At 47.5% G+C, this 16,903-nt stretch overlaps 1 protein-coding gene across 1 annotated transcript; it reads left to right on the plus strand.

The window, feature by feature from the left end:
* The first annotated feature begins 451 nt into the window (after nt 1-451).
* Nucleotides 452-5,838, plus strand: LOC134168970 (keratin, type II cytoskeletal 4-like). Its single transcript, XM_062629145.1, has 9 exons — nt 452-910; nt 1,655-1,869; nt 2,186-2,246; nt 2,888-2,983; nt 3,569-3,733; nt 3,812-3,937; nt 4,194-4,414; nt 4,728-4,756; nt 5,360-5,838. Exons 1-9 carry the CDS (start codon nt 452-454, stop codon nt 5,836-5,838), a joined length of 1,851 nt encoding a protein of 616 aa, XP_062485129.1.
* The last annotated feature ends 11,065 nt before the right edge of the window (nt 5,839-16,903 follow it).

A 16,903-nucleotide genomic window follows, 5' to 3' on the forward strand; every position in this document is an offset into this window, starting at 1 on the left:
GTAAAATTACCCCCACAAAGTGCAAGTCTGCAAAACCTGCCATCACACAGAGAACCCCATGAGACACAAAACCCCAAACGACACACTGCAAACAAATCACAAAGAGTTTCTTCAAAAATGTCTCCTAAACTATAATTAGAGTAAGTTAGGGGAACACTTCAAACCATAATGTATTCTAAGCCAACTTGCAAACAGAGCACTTTCAGATTCCTTTTTATTTCCTCAGTAGTTAGTATTTGCTGGGCTGTTTTGCATTCTGAGGAGCATTTATTGCTGCCAGGCAAACCAAACCCTTAAGCGCTTTAAATTAACGTCCTGATCCTATCAAGGCCAGCTTCCCAAATATATATAAGGGGTTAGCATCACTGGTGTCACTCCAGCAGGATCTCTGTTCCTCTCCTGCAGAAGAGCTTCCCCTAAACTTCCATATTCCACCTCCAAGTAAGCCACGATGAGCAGACAGGCGCCTACAGTGAGATCCGTCCTGGGACGAAGAGGCTTTAGTTCTGCTTCGGAGATCTGTGGTCGCAGCTACGCTGCCTCTGCCTGCCAGCCTGTGCGCTGCGGAGCCGGTGCCTACAGCAGCAGGAGCGTCTGCAACCTTGGTGGAAACAGGAGAATTTCCTACGTGAATGGGGGCTGTGGAAATGGATGTTTTGGAGAGCTCGGCTTTGGAGGTGTAGGCTACGGTAGTGTTGGAGGAAGGGTTGGTCTTTGTGGCCCCAGGGGATATAGCATTGTGAGAGGGTACCCCGATCGCAAGGCTGAGGGTATCCAAGGCATCTGCATCGATGAGAGGCTTCTGAAGCCCCTCTGCGTTGGTGTCGACCCACTGGAACATGAAATACGCTGCCAGGAGAAGGAACAGATCAAGACCCTCAACACTCAATTTGCCTGCTTCATCGACAAGGTGAGTGCAAACCTGCTCGTGCCATGAACCACTGAGCCGGGTCCATGCAAGGGTCCAGATTCCCATCGTCGTGTTGGTTCAGGCTGAGATCCTCAGTACTGGGGAAGGGCTCATTTCAGCCACACACCGGTCCTAGTATTTGATGGTGTTTGCATTGTGGCCACGGGAGCACTGGACTTTCCTGCAGGTGTCTCCTCTCTGGACAGCCCCAGTTCAAGGCTGGATTTCCCTATTGCAGCCTTGTTCTAGCTCAATGAGAAGTTACAGCCCTGATGGGCTCATCTTTCTGCCCTGTATCATCCCCTTTTCTCCCTTTGTCTTTAAATAGAGCGACTGTTCCCAAAACATTCCTGAAGGCAAAGGAGGTTAATCCCGTTTCAGGCATTAGATATCTAAGACTGAGCTGTCATCTTAGGGTCCCTTTGTAGAAAAAACAACCAGGTCCCACTCTATGGGGACTCAATTTCATCCTAGAATACAAGAGGCACCACTTAGAGGAGCTTTATGTCTATTCATTAGTGAGAAAGGCAGATTTAGACATATGGCTTTTATATGTCATGTAGACCTGGGATTTTTAGATTTCTAAATAAAGGCCAATAATTGGCTCATTATCTTGGCATCTCACCTCTCACTTTCCCAAAATCCTATTCCTACACCCCGAGTGAGAGCAGACAGTTAAACTATAGGTGCTGAGTTACTGCATTAATCTCTTGATTTGAAGAATTGCTGGTTTTTGGCCTGCAGGTCCGATTCCTGGAGCAGCAAAACAAAGTGCTGGAGACAAAGTGGGGCCTCCTGCAGCAATATGTCCTGCCAAAGAAAGGGAAAAACCTGGAGCTCTACTTTGAGAATTACATCTGCGACCTAAGGAAGCGCCTGGACTGCTTGCTCTGTGAGAAGCAAAAACTGGGCAGCGAAGAATGTGCCACGAGCCAGCTGGTGGAGGAGTTCAAGTGCAAGTAAGGACCTTCAGGTCTCCTCTAGCTGTTGGCATTCACTGCTCCTCTGGTTCATCTCAGGCAACATCTCCCAGACATGCGGCACATCCCCTTTGGGGATGTCACATTCTTCTGTCTCACTTGCAAACTCTTTGCATTGTTAATGTGGTTGTTCATGAAGGAGCTTCTGATCTTGGAATGGTCTCCAGACACTGAGCTTATAGTGCTTGATAGCAGCCTCTGAGCAAGTGGAGGTCGTTATTGATACCTGATGGTTAATGTCAGTGTGCCTGATAATACTGTTTGCCTCAGCCCCTTTCTTCTCCTTTTTCAACAGATATGAAGAGGAAATCAACAGGCGCACGACTGTGGAGAATGAGTTTGTGGCACTCAAAAAGGTGAGAAATTCAAAATGCATGAATCATTGTATCTGAAATAAGTTTATTTGGTGTAAATCTTGGCCAAAATGATGCATTATTAGCAAATGCCTGGCAAAAGTGTCATAATGAGCAGAAGGAGGAGGCCTGTAAAGAGGTACAGGGTCAAAGAAAGAGGCAAATGCAACTAGAAAGCAAAAACACTGTACCCTTAAAGCTCACACCATCATCACTGCAGCAATAGTTTTGTTCTCCCAAGCACAATGGGAAGGTGCATTTGTGGAAGAGGTCACACTGGAATATCCGGTGTCTAAGACGCTGGCTATTTTCTGACTGTCTCTTCATTTCCTTTATACTTGGACATCAGAAAAGCAGAAATCATTTGGACAATATGAAGAAATGATGTTTAAACTCTCATTAGTCAATTCTGAGCTTATAGCCACGTCCTCACTAATAAACAAACAAATCCCTGTAAGTCGTGTTGGAATGGTTTTGTTTTCCTTGGGGAGACACCAGAGCATCCTGACTCACCCTCTCACACCTTTCTGCTCTTGAAACCTTGTTGAAACATGTTTCTGTTTTATTGGTGCTGTCTCTGTTTTCTGTGTGCTTCTCCACCGTTTGCAGTGAGATAGGGCTGGACCGTGTCTCCTCTCTTTCAGGATGCAGACTGTATCTTTCTGAACAAGGAAGAGCTGGAGGTGAAGGTGGATCTGTTAAGAAGGCAGCTGGAGTTGTTGAAATGCGTGTTCGAGGAGGTGAGTTTTCTCTGGTCCGCCCCAGAAGTTTGGTGGTGCTGTCTCATGCTTCAGGTACTCCAAATTTGTACGGCTTGAAACCCTTCCTGGACACGTCTCATCCCAAGCTCTGAATACTTGAAAGCAAGGAAGTACAAGGTTGATATAACATTAACATTATGATGCTAGAAGTAGGGTGGTTCCCCCTTTCTCTGGTATGAATTGTCCCTGTCCTAACTCTACCCTTGAGAACAGAGATGAGTCTGTTTAGTTACTCCGTATTGCAGTTGTCTGATTAGAGCTAAAGAAACTCCCAGCTTAATCCTGTCATTAACATCAGTAAAGAAGCTGAAGATGACAGGATATTAAGGGTTAAGTCACTCAAATTCCTTGCCCTTTATGTGGACAGAATTGCTGCAGGTCAGCATGCAGGTCAGCAGTTGACATGTGGCAACCCATCCAGCAGGGAGGATTTTCTGCTGAGACAACCTGAGGGCCATTTCTTGACTTGTTCTATCCCTCAGTGTGCCTCTTTCTCCCAGCCCTTCCTTCTCTACAAAGTCTGAGCATTGCTAACACCTGACTAAGCCATTCCCCAACCTGTAGGAACGAGCTCAGGTAGATCGGCAGCTATGCGACACTTCGGTCATCGTGAAAATGGACAACAACCGAGACCTGGACATGGAAAGCATCATCAAGAACGTTGAATGTTGGTACCAAGAAATAGCTCAGAAGAGCAAAGAAGAAGTTGATGCTTTCTATCAAACCAGGGTGAGTAAGAAGTAACCTGGGGTCTCAATGGCAACTGAAGAGATCAGAACTGGTGACTGTCTTGTTTCTTGGTTCCAGTTTCAGGAGCTTCAGGATAAGAGAGGCAAGTATTGCGACGACCTGCAGAGCAATAAGTGTGAGATTTCAGAGCTAACCCGTATGATACAGAAGCTGCAGTGTGAACTGGAGAACGTGAAGAAGCAGGTAGGAAAGGTCCAGAATGATGATTGCAGAAAGGGAAATGTCTTGGAGGACAATTAAGTTATCGGGGAAGATTGGCCTTTAGTAGACAAGACCTGCTCTAGGCTGTAGGTGGAAAGTGTATAGTTGGAAAGAGGATAGTGAGAAGGGACACTGGTGGGTTTTCCCTCTGTTTGCAATTGGAAAAGTGGATTGAAAACTAGAATGTCCAAGAATTGGGAAACGAAGCCTTGAAGACTGTTATCTTCCCTTCTGACAGGTCTCCTGCCTGCAAACCTCCATTTGTGATGTTGAACAGCGAGGAGATTGTGCCCTCAAAGATGCCCGGGAGAAGCATGTTGAGCTGCAGAATGCCCTTCAGAAGGCCAAGGATGAGCTGGCTTGCATGCTGAGGGACTACCAGGAGCTGCTGAATGTCAAGCTGGCCTTGGATATTGAGATTGCAACGTATAAGACTCTACTGGAGGGTGAAGAGAGCAGGTGAGTGACAAAGACCTTGTCCCTTTCCTCCTGTATTCCAGAGGGCAGAACAATTCCAGCTCCCAAGTGAATTTTGCAGCTCCAGGATCCTCCCAGGCTCACAGAAAATGGGACTGGAGAAATGGCTGGAGGCCATACAGGCCACCATTGTGCCAGGAAAAACAGTGCCTGTCCTAAGGATAGTCAAACGTGTTACAACACGGGATGAAGTGGGCTGGGTCTATGGCTGGAAGTTATGAGTAACGTAAGGTTTCCAGATGTGCATGCAACTGGTTAATAGGATAACGTGTATTTCTCTTCTCTCCCCTAACAGGATATGTGTGGGGAACCCAGTGAGCGTGTGTAAGTAACCTGAAGATTTTCAGCCATGAGGGCTTCTCATGTTAGTTTATGGAGTGCTTATCTTCTTCCCTGCCTCAGTCTTTAATATTCACCTTTTCTAGGTTGCAATGAGACTTTTGCCCTGTGAGAGCAGGTAGATTAGTAGTGCCATTGGCCTGTAACCCATCTGCCCAAGATCCCTCTGCCTTCCTTTTCCATGTTGGCCCAGGCTGATGTTGAAAGTTTAGTTTCAGAAATCCCAAATACCTCTGAATTTATGAAAAATCAGCTTTTGGAAGGAGGGGGGAAGGTGGAACCCAGGACCCTTTCTCTATTCTTGGAGGCAACAGCAAGCTGTCCTGGTGAATTCACCAGGCACTGATATGCATTGAACCTGGGAGAGAACATGGCACCAGCCAGACGAGCAACGTGGGAACTGGGAGGATGTGTGAGGGGATGTGTTGCGACATGGGGAAGGAGCTGGAAGGAGCAGGGGCTCCGGTATGTTGGACAGATCTAGAGGAGATCAGGTTGGGTTGGTTCTGTCACTCATGAAGCAGCATGCCTTGTGAGAGTCTTCCAGTTTTCCTCCCTGTATAACCCCTCCCATGGGCTGTCTTGCAGCTGTGGTCAGCAGCGGCTACAACATCCCTGACGACTGTGGGATGCTGGCTGCAAACGCGGCTGCGTGCGGCTACGGCTCCTTGGGAAGACGATCCGGACGGCACAGCTCCCAGAATGGAGGATTCAGCTCCCGGAGCGCTGGGATCCACCCCAAGAGAGTCATTAGCTCGGTGGCCAAGCAGTGTGTCCCAGAGGTGTACTGCCAAGCCGGAGCTGTCAACTGCAAGAATGGGGGATTCAGCTCCCGGAGCGGGGGTTACCCAGCCCGCACCGTCATCAGCACGGGGAACGGGGGCTTGAATGCTCGCATGGGGCAGTGCCAAGCTGGTGGGGTGGTCAGCTTTGGAAACCAGGGCTGCGTTGTCAGGCAGCTGGGGGGCTCTCCCGTCGTCGTTGCGAACAGCCCTGAGGTTGTGGGGTGCAACAACGGCGTGGCGGGGAACTACGCGGTTGTCAGAGACCCCTGTGTTGTGCCGTAGGGCCATCGGCTGGGAGGTGGCAGAGCCACGGTGGAGAGCAGCACTCAGAGGTGCTGAGATGATGCAGGGCAGCTCCTCTGCCCCATAGCAGCAACGTTTGCCACCCAGTCCATTCCCACATGTATTAGTATTAGATATTTACCCCACCAAGTGATGTGTTCAGAGTCCCCAGCCCTAAAGACACATCTAGAAAGCTTCTCCAGCAGGTGCTCAACACAGTGTTATTGCTCTGAGTTTATACTCTCTAGAGGATCACAGCTTTAAGGGTTTGCTTCTTGTGCTGCCTTCTCTCTCTGCCTTTCCCCATAATGAGCATTAATGATTTTCTTCCTTCCAAGACTCTTCTTTTCCTTCGAGCTCCTGCCAAAGCATTTCAGAGAAGAGAGTGATGATTTAGCTTTACCAGGAGGCGCTGCAAAGAGCACTCTCCCCTTTTGATTTCTGTCAAAGAAGAAAAACCCTGAGCTGCAAATTTGGGCTTAAATTTTAATCAAAGGAATTTCAGCTTCCAGAGCACCCGCTCGTTACGCTGCAGCCATAGGCTTTGTGTGGAATCTGCTTACAGATGAATCCATAGTACCTTCATGCGCTTCTGCATGCTCGGGGTGGCTAGTTCAAAGTGTGCTGTTTAGAAGAGCTCACCCCCCATCCCTACCCCCAGAATTCCAAGGGAAGTTATTGGTGCAGATGTCTTCCGAGCTGACATTTTGTACTCACACCAACAGGGTTTCTTTCACTGACTGCTCAGACTTCCCAGCTTTTCCTTGCACCTTCAATAAACTGCATTGAAAGTATGTTTTGTCCTGGAATTTTTCCCTAGATGGAATTTAAAGGAATCACAAAACAGGTGAAGAAGAAGGGTGGGAAGAAAGCACCAAGCAGATCTTTGATTCCTTTAGCCAGTGGACTCAGGAATGCCCTGTGATGTTATTCTGTTTTAGTTACCTCCTTTTGTCACATCACCTATGAGCTATTTTATAGCCCAAGGAACAACTGATGCCAAAGTGTGACAGAAACCTCCAAAATCATTCTGAGCACTGTAAGATGTCCTCTACCACAGGTTTACCAGCCTGTAGCTCCATTCACCTCTGATCCTTCCATGTCACAGCCGTTGAATGAATATATATATATATATGTATATATAAAGATGCCATTGCTGATCTTCTGGGCTCGACGGGGCTGTACTCTGCGAGCGTCATACGTGCTTCAGACACAAACCCTTTGCTTCAATGGCATTAAGGCTGACAAAGTGTGACGTTTGCCTTGTATGACTTAAAAGGCAAAGGGATAAGTTATGAGACCTATAGGCCATACCGGAGTGGCATTGACTTTGTCTCAGTTTTGAAGTCTCCCATGTAGTGCTCCACGTGTGAACTGCTGGCTTGGGGCTCATTTCATGGAAAGAAACCAACATTTCCATGGGCTGATTCATCTGACCAAATGCAGGTGCTTAATTTAGCATAAAACACATCAAGCTCTAGACTCCACTGACAGCATCAATTAGGTCTCTCCTGGCTCTGCAGGCAGCCTGGGGCAGGGGCATTAGAGCAAATGGAGACATCACCATGCAAGACGCCTGCATGTACTCAGACGAATACACCCTGCCCGTCATCCACTGGATTCACAGACACTATTATCACAGTGAATTTCCTCCTGTCTCCAGCACATGAAGAATTACAGGCCACACGGCACTACTAATCTGCCTGCTCTCACAGGGCAAAAGTCTAATTGTAACCTAAAAAACGTGAATATTAAAGACTGAGGCAGGGAAGAAGATAAGCACCTTTGGGGAAGGGCATGAGATGTCATTCCTATACTAGGAGTAGGAGCTGCTTCATCTAACTTTGACCATCTGCACGTCACACTCTGGTTATGGGAGGTGCTGAGTGCTCCACCTGAGCCCCTCTCTCAAGTGAGGAAACCCAGTTCTGCAGTTTATACAACCTCCAAGCGGCTGCAATTAGATGAGATGGAGCCCACCTCAGTGGGTAACTTTGCATCTGAGCTTAATGCATTCACTGCTTGCAAATGTGACCTGGAAAGAAGGGAGGCCTGATGTTTAGAGTCCCTGCTGAGACATTTGGCAGCTCCAGTGAATTTCCTCAACGTCACCAATTCCCTGTGTGGTTTCATGATGTCACTCTCGGCCACAGCCAGGCAGTGAGCACAGGAACCACTGTGGATCGAAGTTTGGGTCTTCCTTGTGGCTAGGAGGAGGCATGGCAGTCCCTTTGCAATCCATAGCCAGAACTCGGTTTGGCTTTGTTTCAGAGGCCATTTTTCAGTGGGTTTTGCTGTTGCTAAAAAAGACAGGAGGTGGAGAAAGCCACAGCTTTGGGACCTGGGGTTAGTCCTCACCAGCCACTGCTGGTTGACTCAACCAGTTGGTCTTGTCCTTGTTTGCTTTCCCTCTATGGCCTGGTGAAACAGGACCTGGCTTTGCATGGCATTCCGGGCCTCGAAGGGGTGATAGCACAGAAAACCCCAGGTTTTCCAGAGCTTTCCCCTCCTGACCATTAAAGTCGGGACACCCATCTGTCCCCAGATAAGAGAAGACACAAGCTTGGGCTGTCGGTTGCAGTGCCTCATTCTCTTGCTCCAGGGGTGAACTGCAGGCTGGAGTCTAAAATAGCTTCCTAGCATTAGTATGGGTGACTTCTCCCATCCCAGCCAAGGAAGCAGGAGGTGGCTGCCTAATTTCAGTGGGAGAATGATTACCTTTCACTGGACTGAATAATAGAGGGAAGAAAGGAAGATGATATTACCTCTTCCAAACCAAGGGCAACTCCTTTTCTCCTCATTTTGAGCCAACACCTGGATGTTCTTAGCTACAATGGTAGCAAACCGAAGAGGAAAATGAAGGCTGCATTATTTTTTTCTCTATGTCAACAGCTTTTGCCACAGGACTCTTGTCCCAAATGGAAAAGGTTCATCCCAAAGAGTTTTCAAACTTGTGTCACAAGCTCAGGAACATTTCCTTGGAAGTGATTGCTATCTTTCCTTCCTTTTCCTCCTTTTCTTTTAATAAATCTTGAAGATTTACCCTATGAAAGGGTTTTGGTTTGATGTTTTGGCTGACCAATACTGGGGCAGCGGTTGGACTTGATGATCTTAAAAGTCTTTTCCAACCTAGTTGATTCTATGATTCGAATACAACACTCCAAGCCCAAGCCTGCCATGGTCGAGGAGATGAAGATGGAAGTGAGAAGAAGCAAAACCATCTAGACTAAGTGCATGGTCTAGGCCTCCTCCATTATCAGTGGGGACAGATGGGCAACTCAGAGAGTGCCCCCTCCAAAACGCAAGCATGTTTTGGGTGTGTTGCTAAAAGAGCTGTATGAAGACAGGGTGGCTCTACAACCTCCTGCAAATATGTCACCACCCTTTATAACCAGCACTTTCCATTTCAAGCATCCTGTCCAGTGTGGAACACTGCCATAAATTCACCTTCAAAACCCTTATGCCACTGACCCACTCACCCTGAACTTAATTTATAGAGTAGAAAGAGTGACTCACCTTCTCCTAAAGGATCTCTCTGCACTAAATACACCAGGACAAGAAAGTGGGCAGAGGAAGAAAAGGTGGGATTCTTACAGGAAGAGAAAATAACCACCAAGTCAGTCATCTCCACGGCGTGTCCCTGCGGTACAAGGCAGAAGAATCGGCACAACTGTGGCAATCAGCTGAAAGAACTCACTTCACAGTGGATATCTGAGCCGGTAATTACCCCGAGTGGAACACATTAAACAAGGGAATGTTCTCTGAGCCATGATTGTCATTGAGGCTTTTTTACTTGCTCGTTATTCCCTCTGTGTGTGTGATAGTTACTATGATGTTTATTCATGTCAAAAGCAGATGCCATTTACTGCCAGTCAAACAAAACTATGCAGGCTCAAAAGACATTTAGCTCATCCACCATGCCCAGTATAAGGGGTATTTTCAAAGTCTGCCACTAGACGGGCTCTTTGCCTTCCTGCTCTGCCTCTTTCTTTGTAGTTTAAGGCATCCGTGCCCATGGAGGGGGTTGGAATTAAATGATCTTAAGGTCCTTTCCAAAGCAAACTATTCTATGGCTGTACTTGGAATGACCAAAAGATGATGGACCTCTGCAGTCCACCATTGGACGATGGGCCTCTGAAGCCTTTTTAGCTCAGAAGCAGCAGGAAAGTCAAAAGCAAACTCATCAGCCTTTGAATCAGTAGCAACAACAAGAACTCTGAACAGCTTTGCTGGAACAAGAACCCTCTTTGGTCTCTGCACAGGACTACGGAGACCGTGGTGGTGGATCACACACAGGACAAGATGTGGAAGCACATGCCACAGTTTTGGCTTTAAAGACCTTGGAGGTTGCAGGGAGCTGGGTGAGTGCAGAAGGTTTGGAGTTTACAGCAGCAGAGGGGTGGATCACAGTGATGGTGATCCTGGTCCCACTCATTCTGCAAGATGAAAAGAGCCAAAGCATCAACAGAGATGAACACTCCCAGCAATGGTTCAGTTCTGCGGCTGAATCATCTGGGACTATGAAATATGCAGATAAGGAAATCCCAGGAGGAAATCTGCCTGCTTTGCTGATAAGGTAGGAGCAGGTATTTTGCCTTGTTCTGAGGTTAATTCCTTCCACAGCCAAACTTGGAAGTCCCCAGCCACATCAGAAGGAGGTGGTTTGGAACACCAGCTTGTGTCATTTCAGCTTGGTATCCTAGGTGTTCACAAGAACATTTCAATAGCTCAGAATTCCCTGGAGGACGGTAGCTGCATTTTTGTGGCCTTATGAAGTGGAATCATTACTCAGGGAATCATAATCAGGGATCATTTTCCTTTCCCCCCACCATGTTTTCCTTCAGCTATCTAATTTTCAAGCAATGCATCCCTGAAAGCACAGTGGGTTTATTTCCCCTTTCTTCCTGGACTAAACGAGGAGGTTTTGCTCTCCTCCTGATGCTTTGCTTTCTGCTCTTTAATGAACACACCATTTACTAGATTTGTTACTAATTATTACTGCTTCTACCATACAGAGGAGGCCACCAAATGGGGTGTTTCATAGCTACACGTGTGGGAAATGATGTATTCTCATGTGATGCTGTATTTGGAGCCCTGCATCTGCAGCCTGAGGAAGCAGGCAGATGCTTTGCAGAGCAGGTGGGAAGAAGCGATACCCAAAGAGCTGCCGCAAAGCAGATTGTGGATAAATACAGGTGAGAAATTAGCCAGTAATTAGTTCCTCCTCTGAATGCTCATTCCTTGCAGCCAGACAGCTCCACAATCCACATCATATTCAAAACCAAGTTGTTTCCTATGATGTGGTCAATATTACTAATGGGAGGGAGGGGGAAGGTTTTAGTCAGGGATCTCACCTGAAAAAGGATGGATCAGGGTAGGAGCAAGATACTCTGGGTTTATGGTCCAGGCTCAGTGTGTGGATGGAGGATTCCTTACCTCCTTGGGTACAAGCAATATCATGATGGACTTTTCTCACCTGTTTAGTACAGCTCCTTTTCTTCTGAAGTGATTTTAATAGAAACCCCAGTTTTCTCTGGATGCTTCAATTCAAGGGGCACTAGAACAAAGTGAATGTTGGATCTTTCTGTCTGGTGGCCAAACCAAACATCAGGGTAGATTCTGACCTGTTTTTTTCCTAAGCATTTCTGGGGGTTCAAGGTTTCTCTTCCAAACCAATAAAACCTTTTCAGGAGTTCTGCTCTCCCCAGAACAGAGGCCAGCTCTCTTTCTCCACTTTTTCTAGGCTTGTGCCATCGAAGTGACTCAAGGAAACTCCTAACCACAGACAACAGGACCTGTGAGTCTGCTAAGAAGAAATGAAGGGAACCCAGCCCTACACCAGCCATGCAAACCAACTGGCTAGTTGAGTGTGAACTGCTCCCTGTCTGCAAGAGGCTGGTCCTGTCCCGAGGAGCTGGACGGTGCCACGACAGAGCCATGGGGCAGGGTGGATTTGTGGAGGCAGGAGCTGGAATTGCTGAGCTGTGCGTTTGAAGAGGTAGCAATTCCTCCCTTTTTGTCCATAGGGAAATGCAGTTTATGGGTTTTTTCCTGGAAACACCCTCATCCTTAGCATCTTTAGCTCATCATTAACACAGCCCAGTTTAGTGTAGAGAGTTGGGTTTTGGTGGTGCTTATCCAGTGTATTGACTTATTTGCTAGTGGCATACCGGAACAAAAACCCCACTAGTATTTGTCACGGTTCAGGTGCTACCTACATGGGGAATCCTCTCTCTATAGCCAATGCTCTCTGGCCGCAGTGCAGCTCAGTAGGTGGATTTATCCTTTTTCAGGATGAAAAGAGGCTGGGTGTATTCCTCAGGGATGAATCACTCCAGGTCAGGTTGTAGCTGCAGGATGAAGACTCACATTATACAATTAGTTCTGCATTTCCCCAGAAGTGATGCAAATGAGGGGGAATCTCTCCAGACCACAGCTTTTTGCAACCTTTAGGACAAGCCCTGCAACACCTCCATCACAGCGAACGTGGGCAACTGGTGGGACATGGGGCATCACCAGAAACCCTGGCACTGAACAAAGCTCAGGGCGGAGCAGGCATCAAGACTTTGTAGCCCAAATGAAGGACCCTCAGCTACTGAGTTCCATTGCAGAAGAGCAAGTGCCAGCTCTGGAGGAACCCAGATGCTGACCTAGGACAGTGTATTAAACAGGACCTCTACCAGCTGTCTAGAAATGGGCTATTTTGAGCAACATAAGTTATTATGTGATGGAAGCAGGAAAGTGGAAGGGTAAAGCATAAAAACCTTTAACCTTTAAGGTGCTCCTTCAGGTCAAGGAAAGAGGATTCAGTGTAACTGAGAAACAGGGTCTGAACACTCAGCATCCGAGACCTCTGCCTTTGGAGGCGAGACCATGAGCTTGCCCCACAGTGCTCTGCTTGTGACAGCTTGGTTGGGAAGGAGGTGCTAAACCTCTGCAGAACAACAGGCAATTATGCCAAACCCAGTAGCAATCTCACAAGCAAGAGATTCTCTTTATCATCTCCTCTTGGAGTAACTTGAAAGAAGTCACTCAAAGGGGGATGACGTTTTGGGGACACTGCGCCTTGGGTGTTCGTCAGCCCTTGATTGAAATGAGGGCAATGAAGCCACAGTTGTCATGCTCAGTAATTAAAGGGAAAGTAAAGCCACCTTTGACAGGTAGCCTGTCTGCAGACGGGTATTTGTGATGCTGAGCAGCGTGGTGATGGTGTTTGCAAAAACGCCTGGGAGGAAAACCACGAAATGCTCCCTCTGAGAAGCCAAGGAGGAGCTGGAAGGCCGAGCATGCAATTATTGGGATGTCTTGAACACCAAGCTGGCTTTTGGTCACTGAGATTTCCACATGCAAGCCATTTGTGGATGGGGAACAGGAGAGGCAGGTGTTTAACACTCCCTGGTATCACACGCAGCGCCCAGCAGGTGGATTACCCCATAGGATATTGAAGGAGAAAAAGCAACCACATAATAACAAGAACAAAGAGAATAACAAGGCAAAACACTGATGCTTGGATGTTGCTTCAAGAAATTACACTGGAGTTCCCCAGGTGAATCTCCTCAGTGTGTTCATCCCCACTGAGCAGAGGGGGAAGATGGGTGCCTGATTCACTCGGGATCACCCGGGTGTGGAGTTAAGAGTAGTGTCAAAGATCCCACTTTCTTCTGAAAGTCACAGATTTCCCTAATAACATATTTCCTTTTATCCTCCAATGGAGCATGGCCAGGCAGTCCTGTTGGGCAGCTATGAGGAGTGTCTGATTCACTGGAAGGTTTTCTCTTTTCCATTTCTCCGTGTTGTTCCTGGATTTCTTTCCCAGTTACTCAGTGCTGGGCTTTCTTGTAGCACAGGTTCCCAAGACCAATGCGAATGGATGGTGATAGTGGTTCAGTTGGATTTCAAACTCCGTGTGGCCACATCTGTGGGTATGGGAGAAAGTTTCCTAAAACAGGAGATTTAGGTCAAGAAGTGAAGGAATCCACCTCAGAAACACAACGAAAGACATGTATGACTTTGCATCTCTGAAGGCATATTGACCTTGCACGCTGGAGGACATGGCTGTGGCAGAAAGGCATTTAACTTTGGAGAAGGGATTAGCTGTCCAGAGACACCATTACCGTTGCTTGACTTTATCTCCCTGAATGTGTGGTTTGGTAGCAATTCAGAGTTAATGTCTGGAAATGGAGGTTACAACCCTGTGGGCTTGATGGGTTGGGGAAATAAAGGCTGGGGTGCCCCACGTTCATCTGGCTGCCCTCCAGAGCAGATAGCACTGGGGCTTTAGGTAACTTTGGGGCAGGTGTTTCTGAGGATTAGGGCTGTGATGAATAGAAGTTGGTTATAAACTCCTCTAGGACAAATACTGCTTTTTATCTCGTTAATCCAGTAGAGACAGCCATAATGCAGAGCTTATGCACCAAGCTGCCACCTGTGGGGTGAGACATGGCAAGTCTTTCGTGTGCTGGTGGTAAAATGAATCACAAAATCGACTCCAACCATTCATTAGGATAATATGTACGTCCTCTAGAAGCTGTACCTTCTGTAATCTCCTTAATCTGAGTGTCCATTTAGAAAGCTTAATGAATAGGTGCTCATAAACACAGCATTGTTACCTCTCCTGGTTGCATTTGTCCTTCTATTTTGCTGAGGCTGGTAACTGTGCACAAATACCACCTCTGCTCTTGGATCATGCCCCCATAGCCCTGCAAAGCTCATCTTTGGGTTCTCCTGCACTGATGACTGCAGAAAAGAAGCTTTTGCTTGATGATACCAAGCTCTCGTTGACTATTCATCCAGCCCATGCCCCTTACTTCAACTTGGTGACTAGTTTTTGAGTAACTGAATTCAGGTAAGAGGACTCACACACTAGAAGAGTTCTTTCTCTTTTAAGCTATCTCACCTGCCAGGTCATTTTTACAAGGCCAGTGATGGGGTTTGCTCTCTACTGAGCATTTCTCCTTGTCCCTCTGGGGAGCAATGCTTTTTAATTCAACACAGCACCCAGAGATTGTGTTGCTGATAAAAGCTCTGTGTTTGCTGCTCTGCTGCCAGTAAAGTGCACGCGATGTTTGTGCATTGCCTCCACTTCACTCTCCTTTAGTTTTTAAGAAACCTGTTTGCAAGTTTGCAGAATTAAGTGCATGACGTTAACCACAGACACTGAACAGCTTCTTTCTATGGTCATTATTATAAACAGTCATACACGCACACAGACAGAGATTTACAAACCTATCGATGGGAACTAGTTGAAATTCAGGGGCTGAATTTCCCTCCTCCCACACTCTCTCTGCTCACTCTGTTGCTGGAGGGTATCTCTGGAGTCCCTGGCTGGCTTAGTGCATGAAGGAACATGCTCTCTGGTTAAAAACGTCTGCACCATAGGGGAGAAGAGACAACTGTCCCGTGAAACAGGACGGCAGAGCTTTCAGCTTTGAGATCCAATGTGGTTCTCATGGCTGCTTTATACAAGGGTTGCTCCCCTTTCCCTAGAAAACCCTTCCAGTGCAAACCTCATGCCCTGGGTGGCAATTCCCAGTGCTTAGTCCTGGCTGTTATGCTTTCATCGTGGCACTGTCATACCATTTCCACCCCATTACTCAGAACCCTAATCAGGCCCGGACTATTAGCACAAAGCTGGTCAGATGATGCAAAAGTGCTTTACAAATTCCTATGCAAACGAGGAGCTTTACAAAGGGAGGGGGTGGACACTGGAGGTGTTTGGTGCCAAACATATTTGTCTCTTGCAAAGTAAGAGGATAAATCAGAGCTGTGAATACACCAGAATATGACGAAGTTGCCCTGAATGAAGCACCTGGATTTGCTGTCAGGGCTCCAAGCGTGGAGCAGGCACCACAGGGCAGGGCAGACACCCAGCTCTGGTCAGTAGGTAGCTCTCCGTGTTCCTTGCATGAGACATCGCCTTTGGAGTGATACTCTCTTCTGCTTAGCTTACTGCCATGATACTCCAACGTCTTCCCATCAACGCTGGTGACCTGACTGACACTGGTCACCCACAGGTTGTTATGGCCCAGCAGAAAGCCTGCAGAAGGAGGGTAAAGGCTTTGGCAAGGTTTTAATCTGGCAGCATTGCAAATGCAAATGGTGTATATGGGCAGTGACCACTGATGCTGTAGGAACAGCCTGGAAGGAACCTCAGGAATTATCTTGTCCATCTTCTTGCCCCAAAGCAGCATAACTGGCCAGGGACAAGTCAGACTGAGTGTGAGCAGCTACTGTGGAGCAAGGTTACAGGGAAGAAATCAGTGTGCCCAGTGGTGATGGAAAATGCCCAGACCATCATCTCTACCCTGATCCCCACAAATCCACCATCTGCTTTGATGTGGGAGCAGAATCAAGCTGCAGTTAAGAGATTGGGAGCAGCCACCTTTGGAGGGGTGGACCCGAGAAACCAGAGGGAGATGTCCCAGGGGCCTCATTAGCCATTTCAATGGTGACTTCATGGTCCTTTTCGCAAGGAGCCACAGAAACTGCCCAGCCTGCAGGGAGGGAAGGAGGGAGAGCCCATCACAGCCAAGCCCTCACAACCCCGTGTTCTCAGGAGAGGGTCTTAAACAGTGGTTTCCCACCTGGGATGACAGGGATGGATGGGTTATTACAGCTGGAATCATAACAGGAGGTTGGAAAACTCCCCCTGGGCTTTCCCTATCTGCACGGATGGATTAACAGGTCCCAATTTGGTAAGGTGCTTAAGCAGAATTAATTTAGCCTAATGCAGCTGGGTACATGTAAATCTCAAAGGCATGATTCTGACGGAAGCCACCACAGTTCAAGGCGTATTTAGGGCCAAGGACCTCAGGGGTTTCCCCAGTAAATCTGCGTTAAGCTGCTCCTTTAAAGCTTTAATGAATCCCGCCAGCCTGAAAACAGCGGTTTCATCTCCTCCTTGTGCAGAGGAAGGTTAGAGCCTCTCTAGGCTCTTCAAACACTATCTGTCCTGCAATCAGGCAGCACAAAGCACGGAGACATGAAGAAGTTCTCTGCAAAGGAGGCATTTGCGTGCTGTGCATGTGTGTGCCCAATGAAAGAAAAGCGATTGCAATCCTTCTCT

This window comes from Pezoporus occidentalis, unplaced genomic scaffold, assembly GCF_034315485.1.
Source record: "Pezoporus occidentalis ecotype Australia unplaced genomic scaffold, CSIRO_AGI_Poc_V1 ctg329, whole genome shotgun sequence".
Taxonomy (NCBI): Eukaryota; Metazoa; Chordata; class Aves; order Psittaciformes; family Psittacidae; genus Pezoporus; species Pezoporus occidentalis.

Bases quoted from the DNA above. Each gene is read 5' to 3' on its own strand.
- LOC134168970 (XM_062629145.1), top strand. From the start codon at position 452: ATGAGCAGACAGGCGCCTACAGTGAGATCCGTCCTGGGACGAAGAGGC. The intron at 2,984-3,568 runs GTGAGTTTTCTC...CCCAACCTGTAG, and splicing joins TGAAATGCGTGTTCGAGGAG to GAACGAGCTCAGGTAGATCG. The intron at 3,938-4,193 runs GTAGGAAAGGTC...CCCTTCTGACAG, and splicing joins TGGAGAACGTGAAGAAGCAG to GTCTCCTGCCTGCAAACCTC.